Source organism: Pleurodeles waltl, chromosome 10 (genome assembly GCF_031143425.1).
Source record: "Pleurodeles waltl isolate 20211129_DDA chromosome 10, aPleWal1.hap1.20221129, whole genome shotgun sequence".
NCBI lineage: Eukaryota > Metazoa > Chordata > Amphibia > Caudata > Salamandridae > Pleurodeles > Pleurodeles waltl.
In genome coordinates this window covers 131399574-131427003 of record NC_090449.1, presented here as the reverse complement: position 1 = coordinate 131427003, position 27430 = coordinate 131399574, and the positions used below count along the sequence as shown (strand labels likewise).

At 42.4% G+C, this 27430-nt stretch overlaps 1 protein-coding gene across 1 annotated transcript in view; it reads right to left on the bottom strand.

Moving 5' to 3' along the window:
• The window catches only part of LOC138261212 (cytochrome P450 3A21-like), a 184025-nt gene that overhangs the window by 110790 nt on the left and 45805 nt on the right, over positions 1 to 27430 (bottom strand). The window contains exons 3-5 of the mRNA XM_069209965.1: positions 25635 to 25687; positions 8565 to 8664; positions 6112 to 6225 (exon numbers count right to left, since the gene is read on the bottom strand). Coding sequence (XP_069066066.1) covers positions 6112 to 6225; positions 8565 to 8664; positions 25635 to 25687 — 267 coding nt within the window. The remainder of the gene's footprint in view (positions 1 to 6111; positions 6226 to 8564; positions 8665 to 25634; positions 25688 to 27430) is intronic.

Here is a 27430-nt window from a genome sequence, read left to right as displayed (position 1 = left end):
ATGCATATTTAAAAATATCAACTAAAATTGTTTCTAGAACCACAAAGAACACTGCATGCAGCCAATAATTAATTTGGTTCTGTGCAAACATTATAAAATACTAAAACCTAAAGGAACAGATTAAATCCGTGGACTGGGTGGTTAAAGTGCAAGTATACAACCTACTAATTTAGGCTTGACTAGTATTCAAAGTGCTGCATGCAGTAGGTCCCCCCTATAACATGCAAGTAAAACCTGTCCAAACATGTCCTTGTTTCTGGATGCCATATTCAGTTGTAAGCTTTTGGGTGTAGTTGACATGATTTGGGTCTGTAGTGTGAGGTTGAAGGTGGGCTCTGAGTTCTTTGACGTATTTGGAACACTTTGATAAAGATATTACGTCAGTTTGAGAGACACAGATCGAGGAGGCCTTCTGGCAAGTGTGAGCCGGCTTCATCAGGAGTGTTAGTTTCATAAAAGAACTCCTCACAGCATCGAGGGATAGGCAGCAGCACAGAAGGTGCAGCCATGATCCTCGTTTATCCGCATGGCAGCTAAGCCTTTTTCCTCTCCTGTGCTAAGCCTTTTCATGCTTAGGCTCCTAGGCCCCTATGACTTTTTGCCCACATAAGCTATCCACACCAAATTTGTGTAATTTTTTTCCAACATCCTGGGGATTCTAAAGGTACCCACTTTTTGTAAATTTCCCTGGTGGGGACTGAGATATTTGCCAAAATACAGCTAAAACCTTTTTTTTTTTTTTAAATGGGAAAAAAGTACTGCAGAAGAAAGCATCTGTTTTTTCTCTTGCAAACGGCATCAAAGAAGGGTTTGCAGTGCTACAATCACCATCTTCCCAGCTTTCAGGAACAGACAGACTAGAATCAGAAAACCAAATTTGTCAACAGTTTTGACATTTTACTGTGACATATCTCATTTGTTATATTTGTTTGTGCTTTCAACCTCTTTACACTTATTGACAGAAATGGGTGTGAAACAAATAGTGGATCCCGGAAAGCTATTCATTTCTGAAAAAGTAGAAAAAACTCAGAATTCAGCAAAGGGTCATTTGTGTAGATTTGTTGCAAGGTTTTCTTATAGAAAGTAAGAGTTGAAATAAAAAACTGAAATTGAGTTAAAAAAAAACAGCCATTTCTGTCTACGTTTTCATCTGTAACTTTTTCCAGCCATGGCAGATTTTCAAAAGCAATACGCTGTCATGTCTGCTGGGTCATTCTGATTCCGAGGATATGTAGGTTCACTAAGAACCCAAGGTACCAAAAGCCAATAAATGAGCTGCACCTTGCAATGGGTTTTCATTATGTACCAGGTACATAGCAATTTATTTGGTAAAATATAAAGAGTGAAAAATAGCTATCAATGAAACCTATGCATTTCTGAACTGGACACAAGACATGAAGTTTATGAGCAGTGGTTTGCGCATCTCTGAATTTGGGGTACCCATGCTGGCATATGAATTACAGGGCATTTCTCTAAATTACTTTTCTTACTTTTGGAAGGTGCAAATGCAAAGAAAGATAATTGTTAATAACACTTGTTCTGCCACACTCTGTTCCCCCAAGTCACCCAATAAAATTGTACCTCCTTGTGCTGGTAGGCCTAGTGCTGGTGACAGGAAACGCCTCAAAATGCAATGTAGGCACATCACATTTTTCCACAGAAAACGGACAAGTTTTTTGCAAAGTGCCTCGCTGGGGATTTTGGGCTCTAGCTCAACTGGTACTTAGGGAAACTTAGCAAACCTGTACAGTTTTAAAAACTAGACACCTAGGAGAATCCAGAATGAGGTGACCTGTGGGGCTGTCACCAGGTTCTGTCAGCCAGAATCCTTTGCAAACCTCAACATTTGTCTAAAAAACACATTTTCCTCACATTTCAGTGATGCAAACTTCTGGAATCTGAGGGGAGCCGAAAACTTCTTTCCACTCAGCATTTTCCCAAGTCTCCCCATTCAAATAACACCGGGCTTGTATTAGTACGCCTAGTGCACACGACAGGAAACACCTCAAAATACTACGTGGACACATCACATTTTTCTACCGAAAACTGACACCTTTTTTGCAAAGTGCCTAGCTGTGGATTTTGAGCTCTAGCTCAGTTGGCACCTGGGGAAACATAGCAAACCTGCACCTTTTTGAAAAGTAGACATCTAGTGAAATCCAGGAGGGGGTGACTTGTGGGACTCATCACATTTTTGCACCCAGAATCCTATGCACACTTCAAATTTTTGTCTGAAAAACAAATTTTCCTCAAAGTTCTGGAATCGGAACTGGGGAGCCATGAACTTCCTTCCACCCAGATTTCCTCCAAGTCTCCCTTTAAAAATGCTACCTCACTTGTGTGGATAGGCCCGTGACAGGAAACGCCCCAAAACGTAGCATGGACACATCACATTTTTCCACTGAATAGGGACATGTTTTTTGCAAAGTGCCTAGCTGTGGATTTTGGGCTCTAGCTCAGCCGGTACACAGGAAAACCTAGCAAACCTGTACATTTCTGAAAACTAGAAACCCAGGGGAATTTAGGATGGGGTGACTTGTGGGCCACTCACTAGGTTCTGCTACCCAGAATCCATTGCATACCTCAAAATTTGTCTTAAACAAACACATTTCCCTCAAATTTCTGTTATTTCTGTGATGGAAGGTTCTGGAATCTGAGAGGTGCCACATAATTCCTTACACCCAGCATTCCACTCAAGTCTCCTGACAAAACTGGTACCTCACTTGTGTAGATAGGCCTAGTGCCCATGGCGGGGAATGGCCCAAAACATATTGTGTAGACATCAAAATAATTTATCACTAAATTACCTTTTTTGGCAAGGGGGGCACCTGTGCTTTTTTCCGGACTCCGCAGCCAGCTATGGAAATCTACCAAACCCTGACAATTCTGGAAACTGGACATCCAAGGGAGTCCAGGGAGGTGGGACTAGCACCCCCAGTGTTTTCTTACCCATAATCCCCTGCAAACCTCAAATTTAGCTAAACAAAATCACATTTTCCTCACATTTCTATGTGGGATCAATGGACCAGCACAAATTTCCTACCACCTAGCATTCCCCTCGGTCTCCTGATAAAAATGATACCTCACTTGCATAGGTGGGCTAAGTGCAAGTGACATGGAAGGATCAAACACGTGTAGAAATTGAGTTGAAACCAAAGCGGGTCAAAAATGCAGTATTTTTTCAAATTTTTTTAGGCTGGTTCTGCTTTGGGCATCCGCATGAGTGGAGCAGAATTTTTATCGGTACAGATGTAGCAATAATGGGTGCTAGGAATGTTGTGGATTCCTGCGGATTCCAGAAGTTTCCATTACAGAAATGTAGGGAAAATGCGTTATTTGAGGCACAGTTGGAGGTTTGCAGGGCATTGAGGGTAAGAAAATCGTATTGGGTGCATGTGAAGCACCCCACCCTTAATTCCCCCAGATGTTTAGTTTTCAGATGTGTCTGGGTCTGGCAGGTTTTTCCAGGTGGTAGCGCACCCAAGCCCAAAAAATCCAGCCGCTCACCATTACAAGGGGTATGATATTGGGAGTTAGACAAGAGCATTTGGCCCGTATGTAAATTCAAAACTCAAAGGAGTCAAATGTCCTCTTGCTTGTCATAGGGATGAGGTGATTTAGTCCACAGGGGCTGAAGGACTTTTACCCCCCTTCAGTTTGGTTGAGGGACATAACCATGTCCATAGTGGTGGGCAGACCTCACCCCTCTATTTTTTTCTCTGGGGTCAAGTGGGCTTTCTGCCCCCCTGAGAGGTGGATCAGGAGTTTTTATCCCCTTCTGCTCCCCCAGGGAGCAGAAAGACTTTGTCCCCATTTATTTGGAGTGGGAGCATGGCCATGCCCTCACTCCTCTTTTTTATAAAAAAAAGAATCTTCTCTTGTGGGCTTTCACTCCCCCCGGGGGCAGATCAGGGATAATAATCCCCATCTACACCCTACTCAAAGGAGTTGGCAGAAAGACTGTTTACATGTTTGGAGCGGGTGGGAACATTGGCTAGCTCATTTTCGACAGTCCCCCACCCCAAAGTTTGAAATAAAATAATAATCCCTGGTGTTAAGTGGGCTTACTGCCCTCCCAACCCTCCCCCCTCCCCAACCCCCCTCTTCACCCCCTGGGAGAGCAGAAAGACTGTTTAGATATCTGCCGTGGTGGGGGGGGCATTTGTAATCCTTTTTTGGGCAGCCCCGCTTCAAAGTTTGAAAAATAAAAATCTCTGGTGCCTTGTGAGCTCTCTGCCCTGGGTGGGGGGGCAGATCAGGGTCTATTGCCCTGCTGCGGTGATCCCCAAGCAGGGATCTACTTGAGAAGGGTACCATTGGAAAGAGGAGTTTCTCCCCTTTCCAAAGATACCTCTCCAGCCTGCCTCGATGCTCGGGGGCTGAGATAGCACCTGATCACTGAGTCAGAGAAAGTGAAATGAGGCAAACGGCTCATTTCACTTTAGTTTACACTGAAATTACGCCAGCGCAACAAGTGTGCTGCTAATCGTCATTTCAATTAAAACAAAGAAACAGCCTTGGGAGATGGGGAAGCTTTTCCTCACCTCCCAAAACTGTTTCTTTGAGAAGTGAATTTCCTCCTTGACTGCAGAGGATGGCCAGGCTGAGGACGGCTGGGCTGTCCTCAGTGCGGAAAGGGTTAAAGTTGCAGAGTCTGCATGTCCCCCCTTTACCAGAGGTGACCCATGCTAAGTTGAAAACTAACATTGGTAGGCCAAGCAGTCTCGTGTACATGATGTATGAAGTGTTCAAGGCAAGGAGAATGTCTGAGGTATTTAAGGAGGCACTATCTTGCTGGCAGAAAATTAAATGCAGATGTCTGTTAATTACCTTTTCCAGGACAAAAAAGGAGTAGAGTTCAGTGTTATCACTGTGTGAGACTTCTATTTGAAACATTGCCATTTCCCTCTGTAGTTGTCGATGCCCCGGGTTCCCAGAGATCTGGAATGTGTCCTTCAAACAGGCATGAGGGAGCTCCCAGGCACCCTCAGGATCCACAGATAGCATTTCAGAGTGTTGGACTCGCAAGTCAACTTTTGATGTGCCAGGCCCAATTCTAAGCGGATACGAGATCTACAGAGATACCTGGGTAATTTAAATATTTTCCTGTAGCCTGAGGACTGGGCTAACTACAGACTGGGCGGACAAGCACCAAGAAAGGCCAACTGCCCACAATGTAGGGCTGAAAGAAGGGTAGCCTTTATGACTTTGATTATTGAGGTGGCAGAAGAGCTTTTTAATTTGTTGTTAAGGCAGGCTACACCGTATGTGATGGCCGCAGCTTTCTTTTTGAAGTGAAGCCAAGATCACAATCCAGTCATAGAACAGATTGCACATGTTGATTTGTGGTGGGGGGTTTTATACATCAGAATCATCAACACTACATTAAGATGGATATGTATGGGAAGTCGGTGAACCTTTCCTGGTCAAACAATCTTTATTTCAGATCACGCTGTCGGTGTGTGCCATCCAGTCCTTCAACTGCAGGTACTGTGGTCAAATCTGTCTTCTACCAAACTAGACAAGAACTCATCAGTGAGCATCTGTATAAACCCGCCTAAATAGAACATGGTTTCCTCTTTTATGGTTTTTGAAACCAAAGCATTTAAATCATGCAACATTTCCTGGTCTTTCAGCAGTGCCAGGACTCCACCATGCAGCCATGTGTCGACCTTACATACATGGTTGTCATGTATACGGTGCCAAATGCACATGGGTATAATGGCATTTACCAGCCTGCTACCAGTCACTCAGCTGCACAGGTTGCCCCAAGCTTGATGACTACGCCTGGTGGGCACAGGATACACAAAAGTTCAAGAAGAGTCTAGTAAATGCTGTCAAATAATGCAAATACCTTATTTCATTCATCAAAGTGAGTGCAGTTACATTATTCTTACTATATGGAATGTAATAATATGGAGAACTAATGTAGATTTTCATGGCTCACATCATACACAGGGGAAGAGTACAACCTACATATGCACAGGCTTAGGTTCTCTACAATGACACTTCGGCCTCTCAGCTAATATGTTCAGTAGGCGGGTCTTTATGGAAACAACCACATTTTTAGCAGGAAATCATATCTGGGAAGTTTTTAATTTTCCTTTTTACCTCTTTTAGTTTTCCACTGGTAAAAGTGGGCGATAGAACTGTCCGAATCCTTTTCCATACATCATCTTTAGCCACAGTCACTCCATCTTCCAGGGGTCCGTTCAAGCCAATGTTCTAAAAAATATATATAACACAATAAAGCATTATGATTAAAAACTACTGTAAAAATGTGTCATTAGCCACACTACCCCTACAGGCATTCAAATAACTATTGTCTAATGCCACGGTGGTTATGAAGTGGTAAAAGTGTTATTCCCACAGAATATTGCATCCAAAATTGCAAACCACAAAACAATTGTAGACAAATATCGACTGCTGCAATATCTTGAATGTAAATAAATATAGATTAAGGCAGATGTTAAGAAAACAAATGTTTCTAGCTCAAACTGTTCAAAGGTTACTAAAATTGCAGGGACGTGTTGTCGCATAGTCAAAGGTCTTTTGGCAGGGTTGACTTCTCACCTTTTTATTGCTTATTGCTATGTTTCAGTGTTAAAATGAGGTGTAACCTATGCCTGGACAGTGTTAACAAGTGCAAAAATGGCAAAATCACAAAGTAATACTGTCAGTCAAGTGCCGCATTACGAAGCATAATTTGCCTTTTGTTGCCACATAATTTAGTCACCTTGCTCCATAATTTAGCCCTCTCCTGCCGCATAATTCCACTGGCCCTGACTATTATGCAGACAGATCTGCAGACTTAGAAAGATTCAAACAGGAAGACAGAGCCCCAAATAAAGCCAAAAAGCATATCTGTATCAAAGGATGACAAAGAGCCAATAGTCTTTGAATCAAAGTCTGAAATGTGGGACCATAACTACCCTACTCCGACCACAAGTATGTTATGAGAATAAACATCTGAATACCCTAACCTACATAAATTATTTTAACCAGAACCAGCCATTCCAGTCAAAATTAACCATATGAATAGACTTTTCTCCCAAAATATATTGCTTGATGCAGAGGCTATTTTAAACATGTGCAATATTCTATGATTATTTCAACACATTCCGAAATGAGGAAATTACTAGAATGTAATTTTTAACACTCCAGGCGGCCTCTGGTGTGGCAGTCACTATAGTAACACTGATATCTAAAACTACGGTAGCACAACTATTTTGAGACAATTTTTTCTTCTTTCTTCACTCAATGGGGGACTAGCATCCAGACCAGGAAGCAAGAGAAATATCCTGTTGTCCTGTCTGTGGCCCTCATTACATACCGCCACCTGACCGCCAGTGCGGCCAGAACACCGCCAGCCCAGTGGGAAACAGGACCTTAACACTGATGCTGGCTCATAATTGAGCCGGCGACAATGTGGCAGTGCAGCGGGTCAGCAGCACCTGTTGCGCTTTCCACTGCCTGTAATTCGGGCAGTGGAAAGTGAGACAGGGCTGTCCATGGGGCTGTCCATACTGCCTATGCCAAGTGCATGGGCAGTGCCGCCCCCAGGGGGTCCCCGATGCTGCAATTCCACCAGCCATTCCATGGCAGTCAAACTGCCATGAAAAGGCTGGCGGATTGGGGAGTCATAATTCCCAGGGTGGTGCTGCATTAATCAGAGAGACAAAAACTGTCTGGACTCCAGGAACTGGTAGAATGAGGGTTAAATCTCATATTTCCCAATCAAGCAAAACTTACAGGCAGGAAGGCATATTGTAGGGCCACAGAGCACCTCAATTGAGCCTATGATCCAGTGCTTAATTTAAGCTGGTGGTTTCTGGTGCGGGGCACTAGGACTTCTTTTTGAGGGCCGGCACTTATTTTTCTGCCTCAAGCATTTACTGCGAGCAAAAGATATAAATGGAAAAGACGGAGGAAGAGAAAATCCAAAAAGCGTCACAAAGGCAGAAGGCAGATAGCTGCCAAGAGTGAGCTGAGGGGGCAGGATTGGCTGCAAAAGGATTAAAGAGGTCCAAGGTGGCCTCAGGATTACACTGCCTCAGAACTACGTGCCCCCACATTTAATTGATGCAGGTGAGTGTTTCAGAGGAGAGCTTTGGGCACCGGTACATTTATTTACAAATTAAGCACTGCTATGATCTATGCATTTCTGTGTGATCTGGGAGTCATAGGTGCCCCTCACCACATGCTGAAGGGAGGGAGACATCATTCTGCGTTACGCATCTGCGCCCCAGCACCATTCCAGGTGTCATCATGTAATATGTTAGTGATAGTATAATGCAGTTCGGACCGCTCTGTTGAGGACCATAATGCATTCCTAACTACTATAGAGCTTTGGCACGTTCAAGGCACCTCGAAGATGTTGGGTTTGCAAGTCACCCTGCACCTTTCACCCACACACTCACAGCACAGATACGTTATACTAGAAGTCTACAATAAACTTTATGACTGCAACGCAACAATAAATGGTCCTGTCCTTTGAACCTGTGCTTGGTATTAATTTAATAACCAGGCCAATTCTGTCAGATTTGCACTTTTTAGAAACCTACCCTCCTGTTTGTGAAGTGGGTGTAGCACTCTTTCACAAGGACGCTTTTCACTATTATGGGGTCCATGACAGCGAGTATCGGGGTCCGCCCATCAAATATCCTGTAGAACAAAAAGAACCATTTCTGTAAACTCACTGAAGCTAGAAAAATAGCAGAACAGACTTCTGATACAGTCATGAGGCTGGGAGTTACAACCCATCCACAAATTCTCAGAACTATCTCAACTGTCCATGTGATATTTGGCCTTCAACGTACCAGTAGAAACTACTGATGATGGTCACTAAGAAACTTTGATGCCAGAGACAAACTTATAGTTGTATTTACAATAACAGTAGACAGCCCTCCGAGGAGTAGTCAGTGTTTCTGCAGGCACAAATGCTAAAATTAAAAGTTATGTTCTCAGGTGGGAGTAAAAGCAAACAATGCAGAGAGGGAGAGTTAAGTATTGGGTGAGGTAGACGGAGATGGGGCTTCTGAAGGAAACAAGAATGAGTTAGAAAGATAGAAAAGTAAAAAAATGCATTAATCACCGATGCAATTGCCATTTTAAATACTATCAAGTATTTGTAATTTTAGGTATACACATACACAAATACATATATATATATATATCTTACTATTCCTATAGATTTTGTTTCCAGCATTTGGACTATTCTTACAGTAACCACAATTTTGGAATTTGAGAGACCTGTGGTAGAAGGAGTGATTTGCATAAGATCACATGATTAATCAGGTAGGGAAGCTGGATTAATCCCCAAGTTTTCTTCATGTACAGTCAGAGGTTAAGGGAGATTAAGAAACTGTGTAAATCTTGTCAGACCTACGCACATGCTAACAGTTTAGGTTGAGGTCCACATTTCTTTTGATCCATAATGCCCTGAAGTATATGTAAGCTGAAACTACAATATGCAGCCAGGTAGCTCATAAATTTCAAACGTGAACTCACAAGATCCTTATTTTGCTGTGAACAGGCTACTAAGAGAAGGCGAGCAAGCCTATCAATTCTTTAATACACTTTGTCATTTAGTTTAATTGTGTCTGTATTTTGTGTCCAACCTGAGGTTACTTTTCCCCCTCAGCTCCTGTTCAGTAAATGAGACTATCCCTAATAGTCCTAGGTTATCTCTGTTACTTCCAGATGCATAGTATTCTTTGGGGTTACTCCCTCTTTTGTAGGGAACTTCTCTAGTAGTAAACAGACACTTCAGGAAACACTCACCGCAAATCTTTTACGTTCTAGGTTATCCTTGTGCAGATGTTGTAGAGGTATATTAATAAGGTCAATAATTTCTTGGCTTGTTTCACACTGGGCGGCTACACTGAATAGAACAATAGGCCTTTGTCGATTTCTACCAATTTATAACTATCATTTCCCAATAAAAATGCCACTATTTCACATACAATGGAATGTGCCCAATAGAATGAGAATTTTACTCATTCTCCTTGTTGGCATGATGTAGTTCCTTTCTCAAAGACCCATCTCATTGCTAAGTATCACTGATCAATCCATCTTATAAGAGATTTTGTTATTTATTTTACCAACACAGAAAGTCTCCTTTTCCTACTTCTTAGCAGGAAATTTTCCCCCAGTTATTCAGAGGTTGTTGAAATCCTTTCATACAAAAAAAGGGCTCTGCTTGGTCCTAATATTTTGATGTCCTGTCTCTCCATCAGTTTATCCAGTTCATAGGCTTCTCATGGCACATGGTTGCTTTCCATGGCCTACTGTAGTAATTATACAAATCATATTGTAGCTAGAGACCCATTCCATCAAAGTGGATAGCATTATGCTTTGAGTTTATTACAATAACCTGATCATTCAAATCTGCTTTTATCTGTGGTTCCAGCCACCCATGGGGTGGCCTTTGAGACCTCCAGCTACACAAATACTGTAGTTAGCAGGTCTATGTTTGAATATTGGGGTCAATGTTTTTGGAAACCGATGAGCAAAGAGTCATTGACAAAATTCTGTCAATCGGGATCTTCCATTCCACTTGATTCGCTGGGGATGTTCCAAGATCCGGCTGTTAGGATGTTCTATGCTGTTGTGAATCGACTCATGCAGCCGGTGTGTTGCCATTAATGTCAGTCTACATCTTTCTTTTAATGGGAACATTGGCAACCCTCCTATAGTGTTCCCATCTGCATGAGATCAGATGCCCTTAATTTGGGCATTTTTTTCATGAATGTATGGGAGTGATTCAGATTCAGTAATTCCCTAGAGGTCTGTGAGCCATCTGGATTTCAATATTATCAGCTGAACTTCTTACTCCGACAATGCTTATTATATGGGATCCTCTAATTGAGTGGTAATGTTGTAAACCTTTAATATAATGGAAGAATTAATAATCACTTTAATTACTTACAGAGTACAAGTTATATTAAAGTATAAAGTTTATTTCAGTGGGAACAAACATACAAAATATAAAATAAAGTATTACATTCCATAAAATACAATCTATGATTCCATTCCACATTATAAAAGTACATCTTAAAAATACTTAATTAATCCGTAGTTCTAAAATATTAAAATGCTAAATTTAATCTACTTCTTTTGCCCCAACTACAATAAATATCTGGAAACTGCAAAGACAATCTGCTCAGTGTTATCAGTAGAGGTTGGCGGAATGCATGCAGTAGCACTCCTTGAAAGTCCGTGGAGTTAAATAAAAATTCTGCATGGTTCTGCAGAGTTCCGCCCACCCACCCCATGCAAGGCACCACAAGCATCTAAAAAGTGGCTTAATAACACTACAGCACAAAACTCACAGTTGCAGACAGTGTACAGAAAAAAAGTGCTGAGTGGGGCATATGGGGGAGCCGACGCTGGGGCCAATGGAGGCTGCAGCTCAGGGATGGCTGCCACTGCTTCCTGCTCCATTTCCACGGGGTGGCATGGTGGGAGATTCCTCACTTCTGCCATGACCCTCCCAACTTCACACACGAGTGGGTCCAGGCAGCCATCAGAGCACATGCACACCTCTCCCTACGTCACTTTACACCTGGGTGGTCAAGACAGCCTTCACAGCGCATGTGCACCGCTCCCTAACTAGAGAGTTTTGTGCTTTACTTCACAACGGGACAGACATGTTGCTGTCACTCTCCGTGAGCACATGATTGGGCGGTAAACTCTGCTATGTGGTGTGGGCAGAGTTTTTGCTGAACTCCACACTCCAAGATGAGCACTGAGTGGCAAACACTCCATGAACCCCACGGGCGGAGCAAAGTTTACAGCCTGTTCTTGATTATCCGTTCTTAAAATCCAAATGATCTCTAAAGAACATCTTACACCCAACAGGCGATATATAGGACTTAACAAATTCATTCTAAGATGGTGACGGAGTTAAGCCAGTGGCGGTTCAGCCACGTTCATTGTATGGTGGTCTGGGCTGCCACCGCCGGCATGGCGGCCCAGACTGCCATGTTCAGAATGAGGGCCTATGTTCTTGTCCACCCTATACATCCATTAGTTTATGTAACTAAACCAAGTTATGGATCCATGCTAATCTAGCTTTTTTTATTTACTTACAAAGTGCATATTGTATATTTTTAGTCTTGGGACCACAACTAAATATACCAACGTCTACTCTCTATTACAATCCTGTCGTATATCTCCACCATTTGGTACACTAATTCCCCTATTTGCTGAGTAGGAACCTTAATAAAGGTGAACAATACATTCTCAGTATTCTCCATAGGATTACCTGAAAAGGGGCAATAACTGGTATGAACTTATTCTGTAATTTGCTTGTTATGAATTAAGTGTGGGAAAACCAATCTTTGAAGACCAGCACATTGCGACTTAAGTTGCCCTCTACTATTAGACCTGGGTGCATAGGATACATTTCCCCAAAAATAAATCCATAAAATGCATTGCCAGTAGCTGAATGTTTCTAGTTGATAAAAATATTGGCCTTCTTCCTCACAGATGATCCTTGGGACAGTAGCAAAATTTGCTTTTGGCTAGTAAAGGCTATCAATGATAATAAACAAAAATTGTAAGCATCCTGGGTAGAAAGAACATGTCCTTAGATTACTGATATAGGGGAATTCAACAGTGATGTCGTAAAATACTTAACAGAAGATTAAAGGAAGTGTGTTGACATGAAAACTGGCCACAGGCCTCAAAAGCAATAGTTCATCAAAGAGTGATGGGTTTAATAATGTAGAAGCAGGAAAAGAACATCTTGTTAGGTAAGGAATACTAATAGTATAGGTAATATCATCACATGTCTGCAGACCTTGATGGGTAAGGATGACCAGGTTACTAGAGGTATTTCAGAGACATACAAATACTGGGATACACCCTATTCATAAACAGTATGGAGTTAGGTTTTTAATTCAAGAGTAAATAATGAAGGGCTCACAGAGAAACTGGCTGAAATTAGGACCAATTCAGACCCTCAATATGCAGTCACATTCTTTTTTTAAAACATTTTATTTTTATTTTGAGATCCATATTAAGCCAAATTTAAAATACACAGCCAGATAACAGAAAAATAAAAATAACTCATAACCAATTTCAGACTATTTCACACCAATTAATACAGTTTCATACAATAGCAATTTCATACAATTCCATAAATTATTTAGAACATTTTGGACAATTGTATTCATTAATTTACTATTCTAAGTTCACCCGTCCACGATATACAGAAATAATCTAACTACGCCTGCCATAACTGATCTTTAATTCACCATAAATTTGGCCCACATTTTATTAAATCTTACAATCCCGCCACATTCAATAGCATTCTAAACCCTTTCGATGTTAATTGCTGCATCTCTCCCCAAAGAGAGGATTCATTTTGTTTTTCATCTTTTCAACAACAGGGGTCTAGCCACTTACATTAAAGCATAAACCAGATTTTGGTGCCTACAAGTGATTTTCAAGGTGGAGTCATAACCTAGCAGCACCAACAAGTCATTGGGTACCAATTGAATTTGCCATGTTTGCTCTACATACTGAAATATTGCTTTCCAAAATCGTGTATCACTGCACATTACCAAATGAAGTGACACTAGTTTGCAGCTTCAATTGATTAACATCTAAAACTGTGGGCTGGCAATGATGAATTAATCTTACCGAGAAACTGCAGGGTTCGATAAATTACCCTTGTCACAGAGAACTGCATTTTATTCCATATTGGCTCCTCTCTGCACCGAGAGGTTCATTTTATTAACTTAACCCCACACTTCCCATGTCAGTGTAAATCCTTCCTATTTTCCCCACTTACTGGCAGCTCTTTGATAAATATCAGTCCTTCTTGCGTGTTGCGAGAAACTTTCTCCACTCACCCAGTCACTTTGAAACTGGGGTCTCAATCAGATTAGTGACCACATTTTGGCTCCTCAACAGTAGGCCAATATCAATTTTCTTCAAATTTGTGATGTTAACATTATAAACGCACTGCAACCAGTAGTTTTACTCCAGTTAACACTTTTTCTGACCAGGTTTTCTATTTATCCCTAATTATAAAATGTATCACCCTACTAATGCCCATTGCAATCACGTTGTCACTACGCCCCTCCCCCTCCCACCATGTTAAGCATGGAATTAAACAACTGAAGCAAGAAAGGGACTAGATACTATAGATGATTAAGCAATGGCTTTTGGAAAGACTAAGCTACTAACTTCTGCAAGGATGGAAACTTCCAAGATCATAAATCCAGATCTGGGTGAATAGTGACACACATGGCTCCTTGCGTGGCAACAATTGGTAGTTGAATTGACTTTCTGCCCCTGCTTAGTTGTCCACTCAGCCATGAGTTCCCTCCCACAGGTCTTTATTTCCTGCTTCTAGATTCCCTTTTCAGTTTTCAGGCTTTTTGTACCTATTTGTTTGCTTCCATTCGTTTGCATCTGTTCAGAACTCTCCTGCTCCTTGGGATCCTGGAGATCAGTGATGGTATACTAGTTGCCGTATGGTTGGATTACCTTATTCCCGCTCTGAAACAGGATACATTACTCGTCCACATTATGGGTAACACCACACTACACCAGATATTACTTAGAAGTTCATGTTCATTGACTTTTGGTATTTATAGTACCTATCCAGCACTCGCTCCAAATACCACCTGAAAACAATAAAGCATACCAATCCGGTAGCAGATGCCAGACGATTTTGTGTATTCCCAAAATCACCTTTCTGCAGCAAGCGCTCCTGTGTATTCACTTTCACTTCCTGTTTGCCCCTGATTTATTTTGAGAGATATCAGAATTATTGACATCCCTAGAGAGACTGAGGGACACTGGCATTCTCAGCATATCTATGTCCAGGTTGATAGAAAAGGGCTGGAAACTTTTTGAGGGAGAGGTGACATTACATCAAACAATATACAATGAATCTGGATTGAAGAGGTGACAGTTGAAAAGTACAGTGAGAGTGCCATTCCAAATGTTGCAAATGGGGGGCTTCTTCCCTAGCCCATATCTGGATAAATTAGTAAGCAAGTTAAAATTATTTGCTAGATGTCAATTGTAATGTGAGCGAAAAACTTGAGCTTGTCAGTTAGCAACCTGAACTTCAGAAATTATTTTGCTGTTATTAGCTGTAATACTCATTGCTCCTACAGGGAAGATATTTCAAGGAGCCCGCCAAAGATAATCTGGATTCAAGTTTGCTAGCCATGATAGGAGAGTCCAAACGTTCATTGATAATCTAGTTGCAGTTCAGAAACATGGCTAACAATGAGGTGGTTCCTGTGCTTTCTGGAATCAGTCCCAGAGTAGAAGGAGGGGAATCATCCATTTGTTCTTCAAGTCGGAGTGCTCTGAAGGGATCAGAAATCAAGTTTAAGAGTTAAGCTGAGAGGGCTCTGCTCTGTGGTAGCTTAGACCTCATGTCTTTAGGTCTGACCAAACAGCACAGCTGTCTGCCAGACTTACTGTTACCAGATGTTAGAAATGGGGTCTTTGGTTGACAGTCAGGTTACCCCTGGTTCAAGCAAGGACCCTCACTATAGTCAGGGTAAAAGAGAATCACCCTCAGCAAACCCCTGCTTACCCCCTTGGCAGCTTGGCAGAGCAGTAGGCTTAACTTCAGAGTGCTAGGTGTAAAGTATTTGTACCAACACACACAGTAACTTAATGAAAACACTACACAATGACACAACACAGGTTTAGAAAAATGGGAAATATTTATCTAAACAAAACAAAAACAAAACGACAAAGATCCACAATACACAAGTCAAGTTATCAATTAAAAAGCAAAAAGAGTCTTTAAAAGTTTAAAACACACACTAACACTGTTAGTGTGAAAATGTACCTTGGGTGCATAAAAAAAAAACTGCACGGGCGAGAGTGCATCAAAAAAAGCTTGCAATGCGTCGATTTCACTCACGAGCGAGACCTTGCGTCGTTTCTCCTTTCAGCTGGTCAGGCACATCGTTTCTTTTCTCTGCAGGAGAGTGATGCGTTGATCCAATCAGCACTCTCAGGTCCGGGCAGGCCTTGCATTGTTTTTACACACCCAGCGGTGCTTGTGTCGGAAATCCAGCTGCACATTGATCTGAAAACCACGCAGTGCGGGTTGCAATCTCCCAGCCTCTATCAGCGATACTGCATGTCATTTCTCCAGCTCTGTTCGTCGATTCTTCGTTCGCGTTTCCAGGCGAGAGTCGATTTTCAGCTGCGGAGCCGGCGGCGCATCGTTTCTTCAGCCGCAGATTGGAGTTACGTCAATTTTTCCCCGCACAGTGCTATGTGCGTGGATTTCCTCCTCTTAGGCTGACAACTTCTCCTTTCAGGGTCCCAGGAACTGAATGGGCACCACAGGGCAGAGTAGGAGTCTCTCCAGAGACTCCAGGTGCTGGCAGAGAGAAGTCTTTGCTGTCCCTGAAACTTCAAACAACAGGAGGCAACCTCTAAATCAAGCCCTTGGAGATCTTCACAAGATGAAAGGCACACAAAGTCCAGTATTTGCCCTCTTACTCTGGAAGAAGCAACAACTGCAGTATAGCTCCACAAAGCACAGGCAGGGCAGCTCTTCTTCCTCAGCTCTTCTCCAGGCAGAGGTTCCTCTTGTTTCCAGAAGTGTTCTAAAGTCTGTGGTTTTGGGTGCCCTTCTTATACTCAATTTCTCCTTTGAAGTAGGCCTACTTCAAAGCAAAGTCTTTCTTGAATGTGAAATCCTGCCTTGCTCAGGCCAGGCCACAGACACTTACCAGGGGGTTGGAGACTACACTGTGTGAGGACAGGCACAGCCCTTTCAGGTGTAAGTGACCACTCCTCCCCTCCCTCCTAGCACAGATGGCTCACCAGGAAATGCAGACTACACCCCAGCTCCCTTTGTGTCACTGTCTAATGTGAGGTGCAATCAGCCCAACTGTCAAACTGACCCAGACAGGGAATCCACAAACAGGCATAGTCACAGAAATGGTAAAAGTGGAATTTTCAAACACACAATCTTAAAATCAACATTACTAAAAGATGTATTTCTAAATTGTGAGCTCAGAGACCCCAAACTCCACATGTCCATCCGTTCCCAAAGCAAATCCACACTGTATTCAGATTTAAAGGTAGCCCCTATGTTAACCTATGAGAGGGACAGGCCTTGCAACAGTGAAAAACGAATTTAGCAATATTTCACTGTCAGGACATATAAAACACATTATTAAATGTCCTACCTTACCCGTACACTGAACCCTGCCCTTGGGGCTACTTAGGGCCTACATTAGGGGTGTCTGACATGTAAGAAAAGGGAAGGTTTAGGCCTGGCAAGTGGGTACACTTGCCACGTCAAATTTACAGTTAAAACTGCACACACAGACACTGCAGTGGCAGGTCTGAGACATGATTACAGAGCTACTTATGTGGGTGGCACAACCAGTGCTGCAGGCCCACTAGTAGCATTTGATTTACAGACCCTGGAACCTCTAGTGCACTTTACTAGGGACTTACTAGTAAATCAAATATGCCAATCATGGATAAATCAATCAACAATAGAGTTTACACAGAGAGCATATGCACTTTAGCACTGGTTAGCAGTAGTAAAGTGCTCAGAGTTCAAAAGTGAACAGCATCAGGTCAGACAAAATAGGAGGCAGGAGGCAAAAAGATTGGGGATGACCCTGCATAAGCAAAAAAGTCCAACACCAGAGCTTTAAAATATACATAGAAGGGGCTCTATGTTTCCATTGAGGATTCAGCATGCAAGTCACATCTATTGGCCTTGCCAATGCTTGTTTTAACTTGAACATGTTTTCAAAGATTGTACAGGGTGTGCTCCGTCTGAGGTATTATCTTTATGAGTGTGTAGAGGGGGTGCTGCAATGGGTGCAATTTTCTGATGGTATTTAGGGGCCAGGCTCTAGAAAGTAACCCCATTGCACGGCAGAACAGCACAGTGCAAATAAACATGCACATAGGTACAGAAAATGAAGTCCGTGTAGTGAATCTTTACCAATGATAAATCTGGGAGGGCGCAAATCTATGACCTTGTGCCCCATCTGAGATTTGTTTTTTTTCCCCTTAGATCCGTATTACTCGCCCAGGCCCGCATTGCAGTGTGGTGCCTGCTCATTCACTACCTGTGGTCTAGATCGACCAGCAAGCCTATTCCTTCATTATAATGTTATTCATAGTTCTTTTACAATTCTGCTCAGGGATGGACTGCACGTCAGGTTTTTTTACTACAAATAGCGAGAGCGTGGTTTAAACCTCGAGCTGGAAAAGCGTGAGGTAAAGAAGCAACAGACATGCCACGGGTCGTACATAACTATTCCACTGCTCGGTTTGTACTCCTTAGGAAGGCAAAGCACGCATTACATTCAGGCAGAGTGCAAATCCAAGTAAGCGGGATGATGGAAACAGGTAGAGGTTCCCAAACACGTTTCAGAAAAAACAGAATATTACTAAGTTAAATAAAGGTAACAACCAAACAGAAAAATTGCAGGCAAGGAAAATATTTTAAGAGTGTTCCAGACATTTACATCACATGACAGCTTTTGCCTTTTAATGTAACTGATGCTGCAACACGCACATCTCCATACCAATCTCTACTTGGGAGGATAACGTATATAGTGAGTGGCGGTTCATTTGTGAAAACAGGTCCAGACTAAAAATAATATATATATTTGGGTGATATATAAAGAAGAAAGAGATAAAAAAAAGTTGTTATATGGCGCACAGAGAATAGAGTATTTTTTGCTAATATCAGTGAATGGGGGAATATTTGCAAAGCAGCGGTGTTGTTAAGCGGGCAGCTACAAAGATGGAGGGTCTAGCGAATCGTCAGGTGGGTACCCTCTTCTCAACACCAGTACAGCTACTCACAATTGCATTGACCAGACTACTGCATCAACCTTAGTCCATTGATCATGACTATTACATCAACCCAACAGCTATAGGGTACCCCACCTTGCTTACATCAGATGACTGATACATTGACTTGTCTATTACATAAACCATGACTATTATCATAGAGCATAACCATGACATAAACCTTATCATTACATTAGCCTCACTATTATGTGAATAGCGATCATTAAATAACTCGGCCCACTACCTTAGTCTGAACATTACATCAACTCCAACCATTTCCTCGACTTGTAATAACTTACTTGCTTCTCCTGCGAAAACATGCTGGGAATGGAGTGCTAGATTCACAAATCACATGAATAGGTTTGATTTATTCCTGGAAATTCTAGAGTATGTAGCCGTCAACTACGCTGACGGTCGACGGAAGACCACCAGTGCGGTGAAGCCCCCTCTGGCCCTATAATGATGTTACAGCTGGGCCGGTGGGAAACAGTGTTTACGCCCGCCGGCCCAGCAGGAAACGGGGCCTTTACATTGACGTGCAGTGCAGTGGGTGCAGCAGCACCGGTCGCACATTTCACTGCCTGTAATTCGGGCAGTGAAATGGACAGCGGGGCTGTGCATAGGGCCCCTGCACTACCCATGCACTTGGAGGGCTCCTAGTAACTCATTCCACCAGCATTTCCATGGTGGTGTTAACCGCCATGGAAAGGCTGGCGGAATGGGACTCATAAACCCCAGGGTTGCGCTGCTTGCAGCGTTGCCCTGTCAGCTCTGAAACGCCGCCACTGCCAGGCTGCCTGGTGGTGGCAGTGGCGTTTCCACTGTGGCGTTTCCGCCATGATCATCAAAGGGGGAGGCAGACCACTGTTACCGCGACGGTCTGCCCACCACCGTGAGTCTGGCGGTCCATGGACCGCCAGAGTCATAATGAGGGCCCAAGTCATACACTCACAGAAAAAATATTTGTGTCGGACCTTAAGTTCGAAAGATGTGGTTGCCCATCAAACTAATGTCAGGTTGAGGTAATATATATGTGCAGGGTACTGGTGAGGTTGATGGAGTGGTCAGTAATTAATGAGGGCCAAGAAGGTGACCCACAATCATGCAATAAAAAAATACAATGAAGGGCCCTTTCGGTGGACATCCTCACGCTTGAAATACTTAGACATCTTTGTTACCAGAGGTCTCAACAGCATGATGGCAGATAACTTGGACCCGCTTCTAACCAGCACACAACTTGACTTTGCCAAATGGTCACACCTGAACCTCACCCTCTGGGACAGGGTACAGGGGGTGATGCTTTCCCATTACAACTATGTTTTGGGCAAGCTACCAACATTGGTGCCCTCATCGACCCCCCGCCTTGTGGATAAAGAGATTCGTACCTTTGTGTGGGGCACCTCTCGTCCTCGACTGGCCTCCACTGAACTCATGGCCCACTGCGCCTGCAGGGGACTAGGGCTTTCATCAGTGGAACATTATGCTCTAGCCTTACAGCCATCCCAACTGGTATTTTTGCTCATCGAAATGCCAGACCCCCTACAGTGGGTTGCCATTGAATGATCCCTGCTGTCCAGCTCAATGGGAAAGGGCTTTTGTCCATTATACAGGGATGGACCGCCCCCGTCTCGGCCCTTTATTCCCATGGTCCAGGCTATGCAGGGAGCCTAGCGCAGGGCACACAAACTCTTAGGGATGCACCATTGCCTTCATAAGCAAGCCCCCTTAAGCGGCAATTCATGTCTGTGCATTGGTGGATTGGTCCTCAACCAGACACAGTGGAAAACGGCTGGTAAAGCAACTCTTGCCCAACTGATCATGGAGGACGGGTTCAAGCCATTTGATCGCCTACAGGAGGAATATGGTCGCCCTCCCCTGCAAACACATGCAGCTATTGCATTGCCTGCGTCAATGCCTCGGGGATGACCCCGGGTCTCTTGTGTCCTCACCAGTGGTGATCTATCTTGTGACATGGGGGCAACACAAGGGAGTGATGTCGGGTCTTAACGGTGTTCTCACCGGCCACCTTTTTTCAAAACCCCTTCTTGATAGCATTCGCAACAAGTGGCTCACCAGGCTGCAAATAGACATGGAGGGGGAGGACTGGATGGACAGAGGCGTACTTGAAGTGCGACTAAAATTCTGTCTATTTAAAACATTGCACGACTGGCACTGGAGGCCGGTGAAGTTACATAAGGCAGGACTGTTGCCTCATGAAAACTGCTGGTGATGCACGGCTACTGGGTGTGACATAACACATATCCTCTGTGAATGCCCTTCTGTGCAGCCATTTTGGGAGGAAATTGGAGACACACTAGGAACAGTGATGCCTATACTGACCCCGCTGGCACCTCCGCTCATCCTCCTCCATGACCTCGGAGATGCTCCGGAGTTGTCACACCCTCATCGCCGCCTCCTACATACAGCTCTCGTGACGGCCAAGACTTGTATTCTAAGACACTGGAGAGCCCCTATCTCTCTGACACCAGAGGAATGGATAGTAGCAATGATACATACTGCGGCCCACAAAAGGGTCATATATGCCCTCCAAGACCAGGTGGCACTCTTCACACAGGCCTGGGCACCTTTTATCAGAAATACATACTAGAGCAGGGAAGGTCGCCTGTTCAATGCTTCTTATGGGATGGAGGACACGGCAGATTTGTTGTTGCCCCTGCTCTTGCTCTCCCCACTTTCACTGCCACCCATACCCCCACAGTCCCCTTCTACAGACCCATTAACTGCTACACGGAATGCCCCACCTGACTATACAGATGCCCTTCTGCAGCTCAGGATTGCCTTAATAACTGCCACCTCCTTATACCTTATCATTATTTCTCTTTCCACTCCCTAGCCCACCTCCCCCATTACTTACTTACACCCACAGGCCATTCCTTCCCTTACTGACAGATGACTCTGAGCCCCACCCAATGTGACCTCTGCATAGGGATCCCATACAACAATGGCTACCACCCGAGCCTGGGGCCTTTTCTCCCCTAGGGAACCTTAATTTCATCTTACTCACAAAACCCAACAGGAGCTGATGTCTTACCTAAGAGGTGGGCTTGAGCCTGGAGTTCTGGGCCTTGTGTTCATCCCCTCGACATCCCAACTCTGGACTTCGACATGTAGGACTTGAGCTCTAAGCTCTTTGTCTTGATATTTGATTCTCAATGTCTGACTAATTGTATCATGAAGCACTGCTTATTCAGTAAAAAAAATTACAACACACAAAAAAAAAAAAAAAATACAATGAAGGACAAATAAGTATGTTGGAAACTTGAGCCCTTGCGGACTACGCACAAATGCGGGGGACAGAACTTAGCTGAGGGATGTGCCTAAATTTGTAGACTGAAAGAAATTCTAAAAGTAACATAAGCAAAGAGTAACTTAACTGCATGAGCCAGGTGGAACTTGAGGCTCAGAGAATGGCACGCATCTGTAAGCATAACTTTAAACAGGATAAGCGGACAACGGAAGAAATACTCAATGAGTAGATATTCAATTGTGCAATTTATCTTCTTCTAATATCCTCCTGCTCAACAAAGAGGGGGATATGAATGTGAACCTATGCCTACCTTCCTATGCATTGATCCATATGGCCCCCATAACACATGGATGGGACTGGCAGCAAGCAACACATAATTCTGTTCCATAAGTCATCCCCAGCCAACACAGTAGTGGACCTGCACAAGACCTTTGACAGAGCAACACTTAGATAGATTTTTCTGGCTTTCAAGGTCTACAGTATGTACAAACATTAACTGGGATCCTATAAGTTACAATTCAAAAAGGTCTGGGAGACCTGGATTGTAAGAACAGATGGTGTAAGAAACACAGAGCGGAACTAAGTCTAATGAAGATGCCTATACAAGGAAAAATGCAGATTATGTGGTCAACAGGCTGTATCTGTCCCTTCCTCCCCCACCCGTCAAACTCTTCCAAGGGGTCTCCAGGGCTGTCAGTGATAAACAATACAGAGAGCGCATGCAGGTGTTGATATAGTATATTTACTATCACTAAAATAGTCTTGGACTTAAGCATTCTAGCATCATGCTAGTATTGCTGTCCAGCGTCTAAACCTTGACTTCTGTATGCCAGGTGACATACATTGTTCAGCATGTATTTTCCTCCAGAGTGGCCATGTATCTGATACAGACAACAATTTGTATATTAACCGCAAGTACATTTAAAAAAGAGCAAGCTCATTGCGCTTTAACTGTGGGAGGTTTTAATGCTTAAGTGTCCCACTGTGTATTGGATATGAATAGAAATATTGACATGGTACATAACGGTGTAGTGAACCCAAGTTTTAGCAACTAAATCAGGGGTGGTGTTGGCACTAGGAATTTTGATCAGTTATTTAGGAGTCTCTCCTGTCTGTAACTTTGCAGACAAAGGGAAAATCATAGAGGGGGTGGCCCAGGGGGAAAATGATGTGAAAACAAGGATGAATAAGAAAAAGAGAGAAGTGGAGTAAGGAAGAGTGAAAGAAAGGACATAAAAAAGGAAGAAACTGTCACAAGAAGGAAGCATCAAAAGGAAGAAAGGCTGAATGCAAAGATGAAAGGATTGATGGATGGGTAAGCAACATTTGTATAGGAGGGTGAACGAAAGAATGGATGGGATGATAAAGGTTGAATCAATATGTGGTGAGTGGGTGGATACCTGGAAGTATGGGTGAAATGATAGATGGAGGAAAACGAATGCCTGGATGAATGAATGGAAGGAAATGTGAGTGGAAGGATGGAAGAGAGACTAATGATGAAATTATGGATGTAATGGGAAAGCAATGGATGATGGAAGCATAGAAGGATGAATGGATGGCTGAATGGATGAAAGGATGGAGAGATAGATGGACAGAAGGAGGTATGATGAGACTTCTTCAAGGATTCATATGGCTTACTTGCTATGCTCACCCAATGATATCCAAGTATGAATCAAAATTGAGGGAGATGGGCTGCCTGGCAATCAATGGTCTTTAGGAAGGGGATCTGTCTACTCAACCAACCTGAACTTAATGTATGATCATCAATTATGAAACATTTGAGTCCTTCACCAAGACCTGTGTGTTGGAGAATTATTTCAGAGCTCACCACCCTATATAAAAGTATTTAATAATCATGAGGGTGACATTTTTAGAAATCTGAATTGCGTTTGTCTTTGTTTGTCAAAACAATTAGGTAACAAAGTTTTATCCCCATTAAGGAAAAAAGGTCAGTATAGGGATAAAGAACACTGTTTACTGTCTGGTGAGATTAATAGTTTAATTAACAGGTCATGATATAGTCAGCAAGCTGAGGAAAAAACAAACTAGACATTGACTGTCCCTCAGAAGAAGAAATAAGAATGATTGGATTACTTTGGCATGACTTGAATCATGCTGCAAAGACAATAATTCACAACAGTTTTGTTGGCTGCCTTCCTTCACCTTCCTGACACAAGAGCAAAAGGGCAGGCCCTGCCTAGAAACATCCTCATCTTGAATAACTGAAACTGCCGTCTCATCTTTCATCCCTACCCAAAGCCAGATGGCAGTGAAATAATTAGCAGTCATTTGCCTCTAAGGCCCTCATGGAATATATGAAAGTAGCCTTGGCTCCATCCCCTTCACTTTAGTGTCTGGGGTTCCACCCTCCAGGCACAGAAATGCAGGCAGTACATGTCTACTCTCCGGGAAGCCATCCTTACCCTTCATCTTGTGCCATGCTACAAAGGCACTGCACATACAAACAGACGGAATGTCAGGAAAAGTTTCTGAATTTCTCATGAAAGAAAAAAGAGGATAGTCTGCTTTCTCACTGTCACATAAAAACTATCTGGTCACACTACAAATTCACAAAACATGGTATGAAGTCACCAACGTTTTATGTTATATAACCATGGCAAGGACAATAGGCCATTGCCTGATATGAGGGCTTGCTTGGTGGCCTCCCCTTAGGTCACAGGACCGGTCCTTGATCTCACATTGCCAGGGAGAGACCTTGGCCTCAGTCTCAGTGCACATGCTAGATAAATGTGACGCCATCAAGGTCGGGTATCAGTTTCACATGCAGTCAGGCACTCCGATCAGGTGTACACGCCACATGAAAGACATTTCCATTCCACAGCTCCCCTTTCCAAAACCAATCCAATATCACCAAACATTGTTAATGCTAGCAATGTCATGTTTTCGCCTACTTAATTGGTTGTGTGCACCTTGATGCCAAAATGTCTGGCCCAGGTTTATGCACTGAAGCGACAAAATATGGAAATTTCTGAAGTTATTCCATTCTAATGCATGATTCAAGATTTTCCTCTTCTTTACGACTTTGTTAATAAATATTCAATCGAATATGTGAGCACTAAGTAGAGATTTATGACAAGGAACAAGAATGTTTATAACAACTTTTGTGATTTTCACAACAGAAAAAACATTAATTGCCTTACACTTTGCTTTCAAGAGTGTTCCACGTTTCCTATACTTGAATTGCTACTCATGTAGTCCCATGAAAGTCCTTTTCAAGCTAGCTATCCTTTTTATCTGTGAGAAATACCCCAGCCTATCACAGGTTCACTAATCTGTATTCAAGAATTTCGGCCATTGACAAAAATGCATGACACACTCATTGAATGAAAGGAAAAAACATGAAGCTTATATTACGTACATTCCCCCAGACGCAGATATACCGTGACCCTGTGGAGTTGCCACACCACCAAAATGTAAAAATGAACTAAGAAAAACATAGATTTCATAGACCAATAACTAGGACACTATAACAAACAAAAGTGAACAACAATTTTAATAACAAACAGCTTCAACTTACCCCCATATTTTTCCATATTTTTTAAAACACTCCATGTCAAAATCCAACATACCCTAAAAAGGAAGACACGTCAAAGTAGTTAATGACGAAAGTGTAAGAGAAATCAATACACAATAGTTATAATCGATTTAAATGATGTTTATCTAAAAAATGAAGTAAACATGTTCCCACCTTTCCAAGCTTCCCCTTTAAATTTGGGACACATTTTTTTATTAATTTGCATTAAACCAAGCCATCAACCAAAAATCAAATTAAAAAATGGTCAAGTGCAGCTTTGTAATTGGTAATTGCGAAAAGGCGCTTATTAGCATGGTGATCGATAAACTGAAGTAGAAATAGTGGAATGTCTAAAAGCAGCTAATAAGAGGGTCACCTTTTTAAGGAGTTGCATCCAGATCTTCCGGTCACTAACCTCTTCTGCAGGCAAAAATATCATTAATAGGGTATCCTATTGCCTAAAATGGGGAAATATTTTTTCCAAAGAGAAGAAATAAAATCATCCTAATAAAGTTGGTGGGTCCTCCAAATTAGCATTGTTCGTTGACTTAGATGTTAAGTTTTCCACTCACATTGATCATCACTAAATATTACAGAAAGAAAAAAAGCCTCTCTGGTAAGCTAAATAAATGTGCATTTACTCCTATTTTTGATAGCCTTAACAGGGGAAACATATTCAAATTGTTAAATATATAATACCAGATCTAACCAATATTAAATTTGAGTCATAGCAAAAGTGTAGAATTCCATGATGCCAATATTTGCCCACAGGATAATGCACTAGGGTTACTCTCTCCCAGCACAGCAATGCCCTTCGTGTGTTATGAATTTCTCCACATTTCCACGATATGGGCATAAAAATATAATCTGAATATGATGTATCTCATCCATCTTATTTGCAACCACTTTACACTAATGCTATAATTTAGTACTGTGGATCAGTTTCGCCACAACTCACTACATGCATGATCCAGTACCCTTACTGGTTCAATCTCTATATGGTTCTATAGCAAACCACTTAAAAACATCATTTACATCTGAAAGGCACTTGATATGTTGGCAAAGGGGACAAAAGATTAAACTGGTGACACCTGGATCAGCTTTAATTGTACTGGCGGGGTACTTAAAAAAATGATTTACCACCCATACACAAAAATGATACTTATTCATGCAGGTGTTTCAAATCAAATATGTGTACATGATAAGTTCCAGACTTGTGTTGACATACAGCAAACTGAGAGGATGACGTCTTCTTTCAACTTCCTTCAGAATTAGGATTTTGTGTGTCTGCAGGAATACAGGCACATCTCTGATTTGACATTTGAAGGTTAAACTGTCTTCGGCATCAGAGCTTTGTCCTCTCTCTATGAACATCCTAAACGGCGACTCATTATTGTGGTAAAACCTGCACTAGACCTGGTTTAGTTCCCAGCTATAAAAGTGTTCTCATTGTCCAGTGCAACTAACTCCAAGATGTTATTTTATATATTTTATTTTATTAAATATATGCCTCACTTTCACCAAACATCCAATCACTTTGCATGTAAACGTATTGTCTTATTATCTTTATAATATGTACACATTCCTACTGTGTTCACAGGTGATTTCAACTATTGTTTGTTTTGACAGAAGACTATAATGTTAATTTCTATTCCTGAAACAATGTATTTGGGTTCCTCCCTCTGTGTGTTTCATAAATCCAGAAGTAATCCCAGTGGCAAAGAACTTTACTTTCAGTTTATGAGTGTAAAACTAAGATCACTGAAAGACAGATCACTGAAAGCCTGAATCCACCTCTT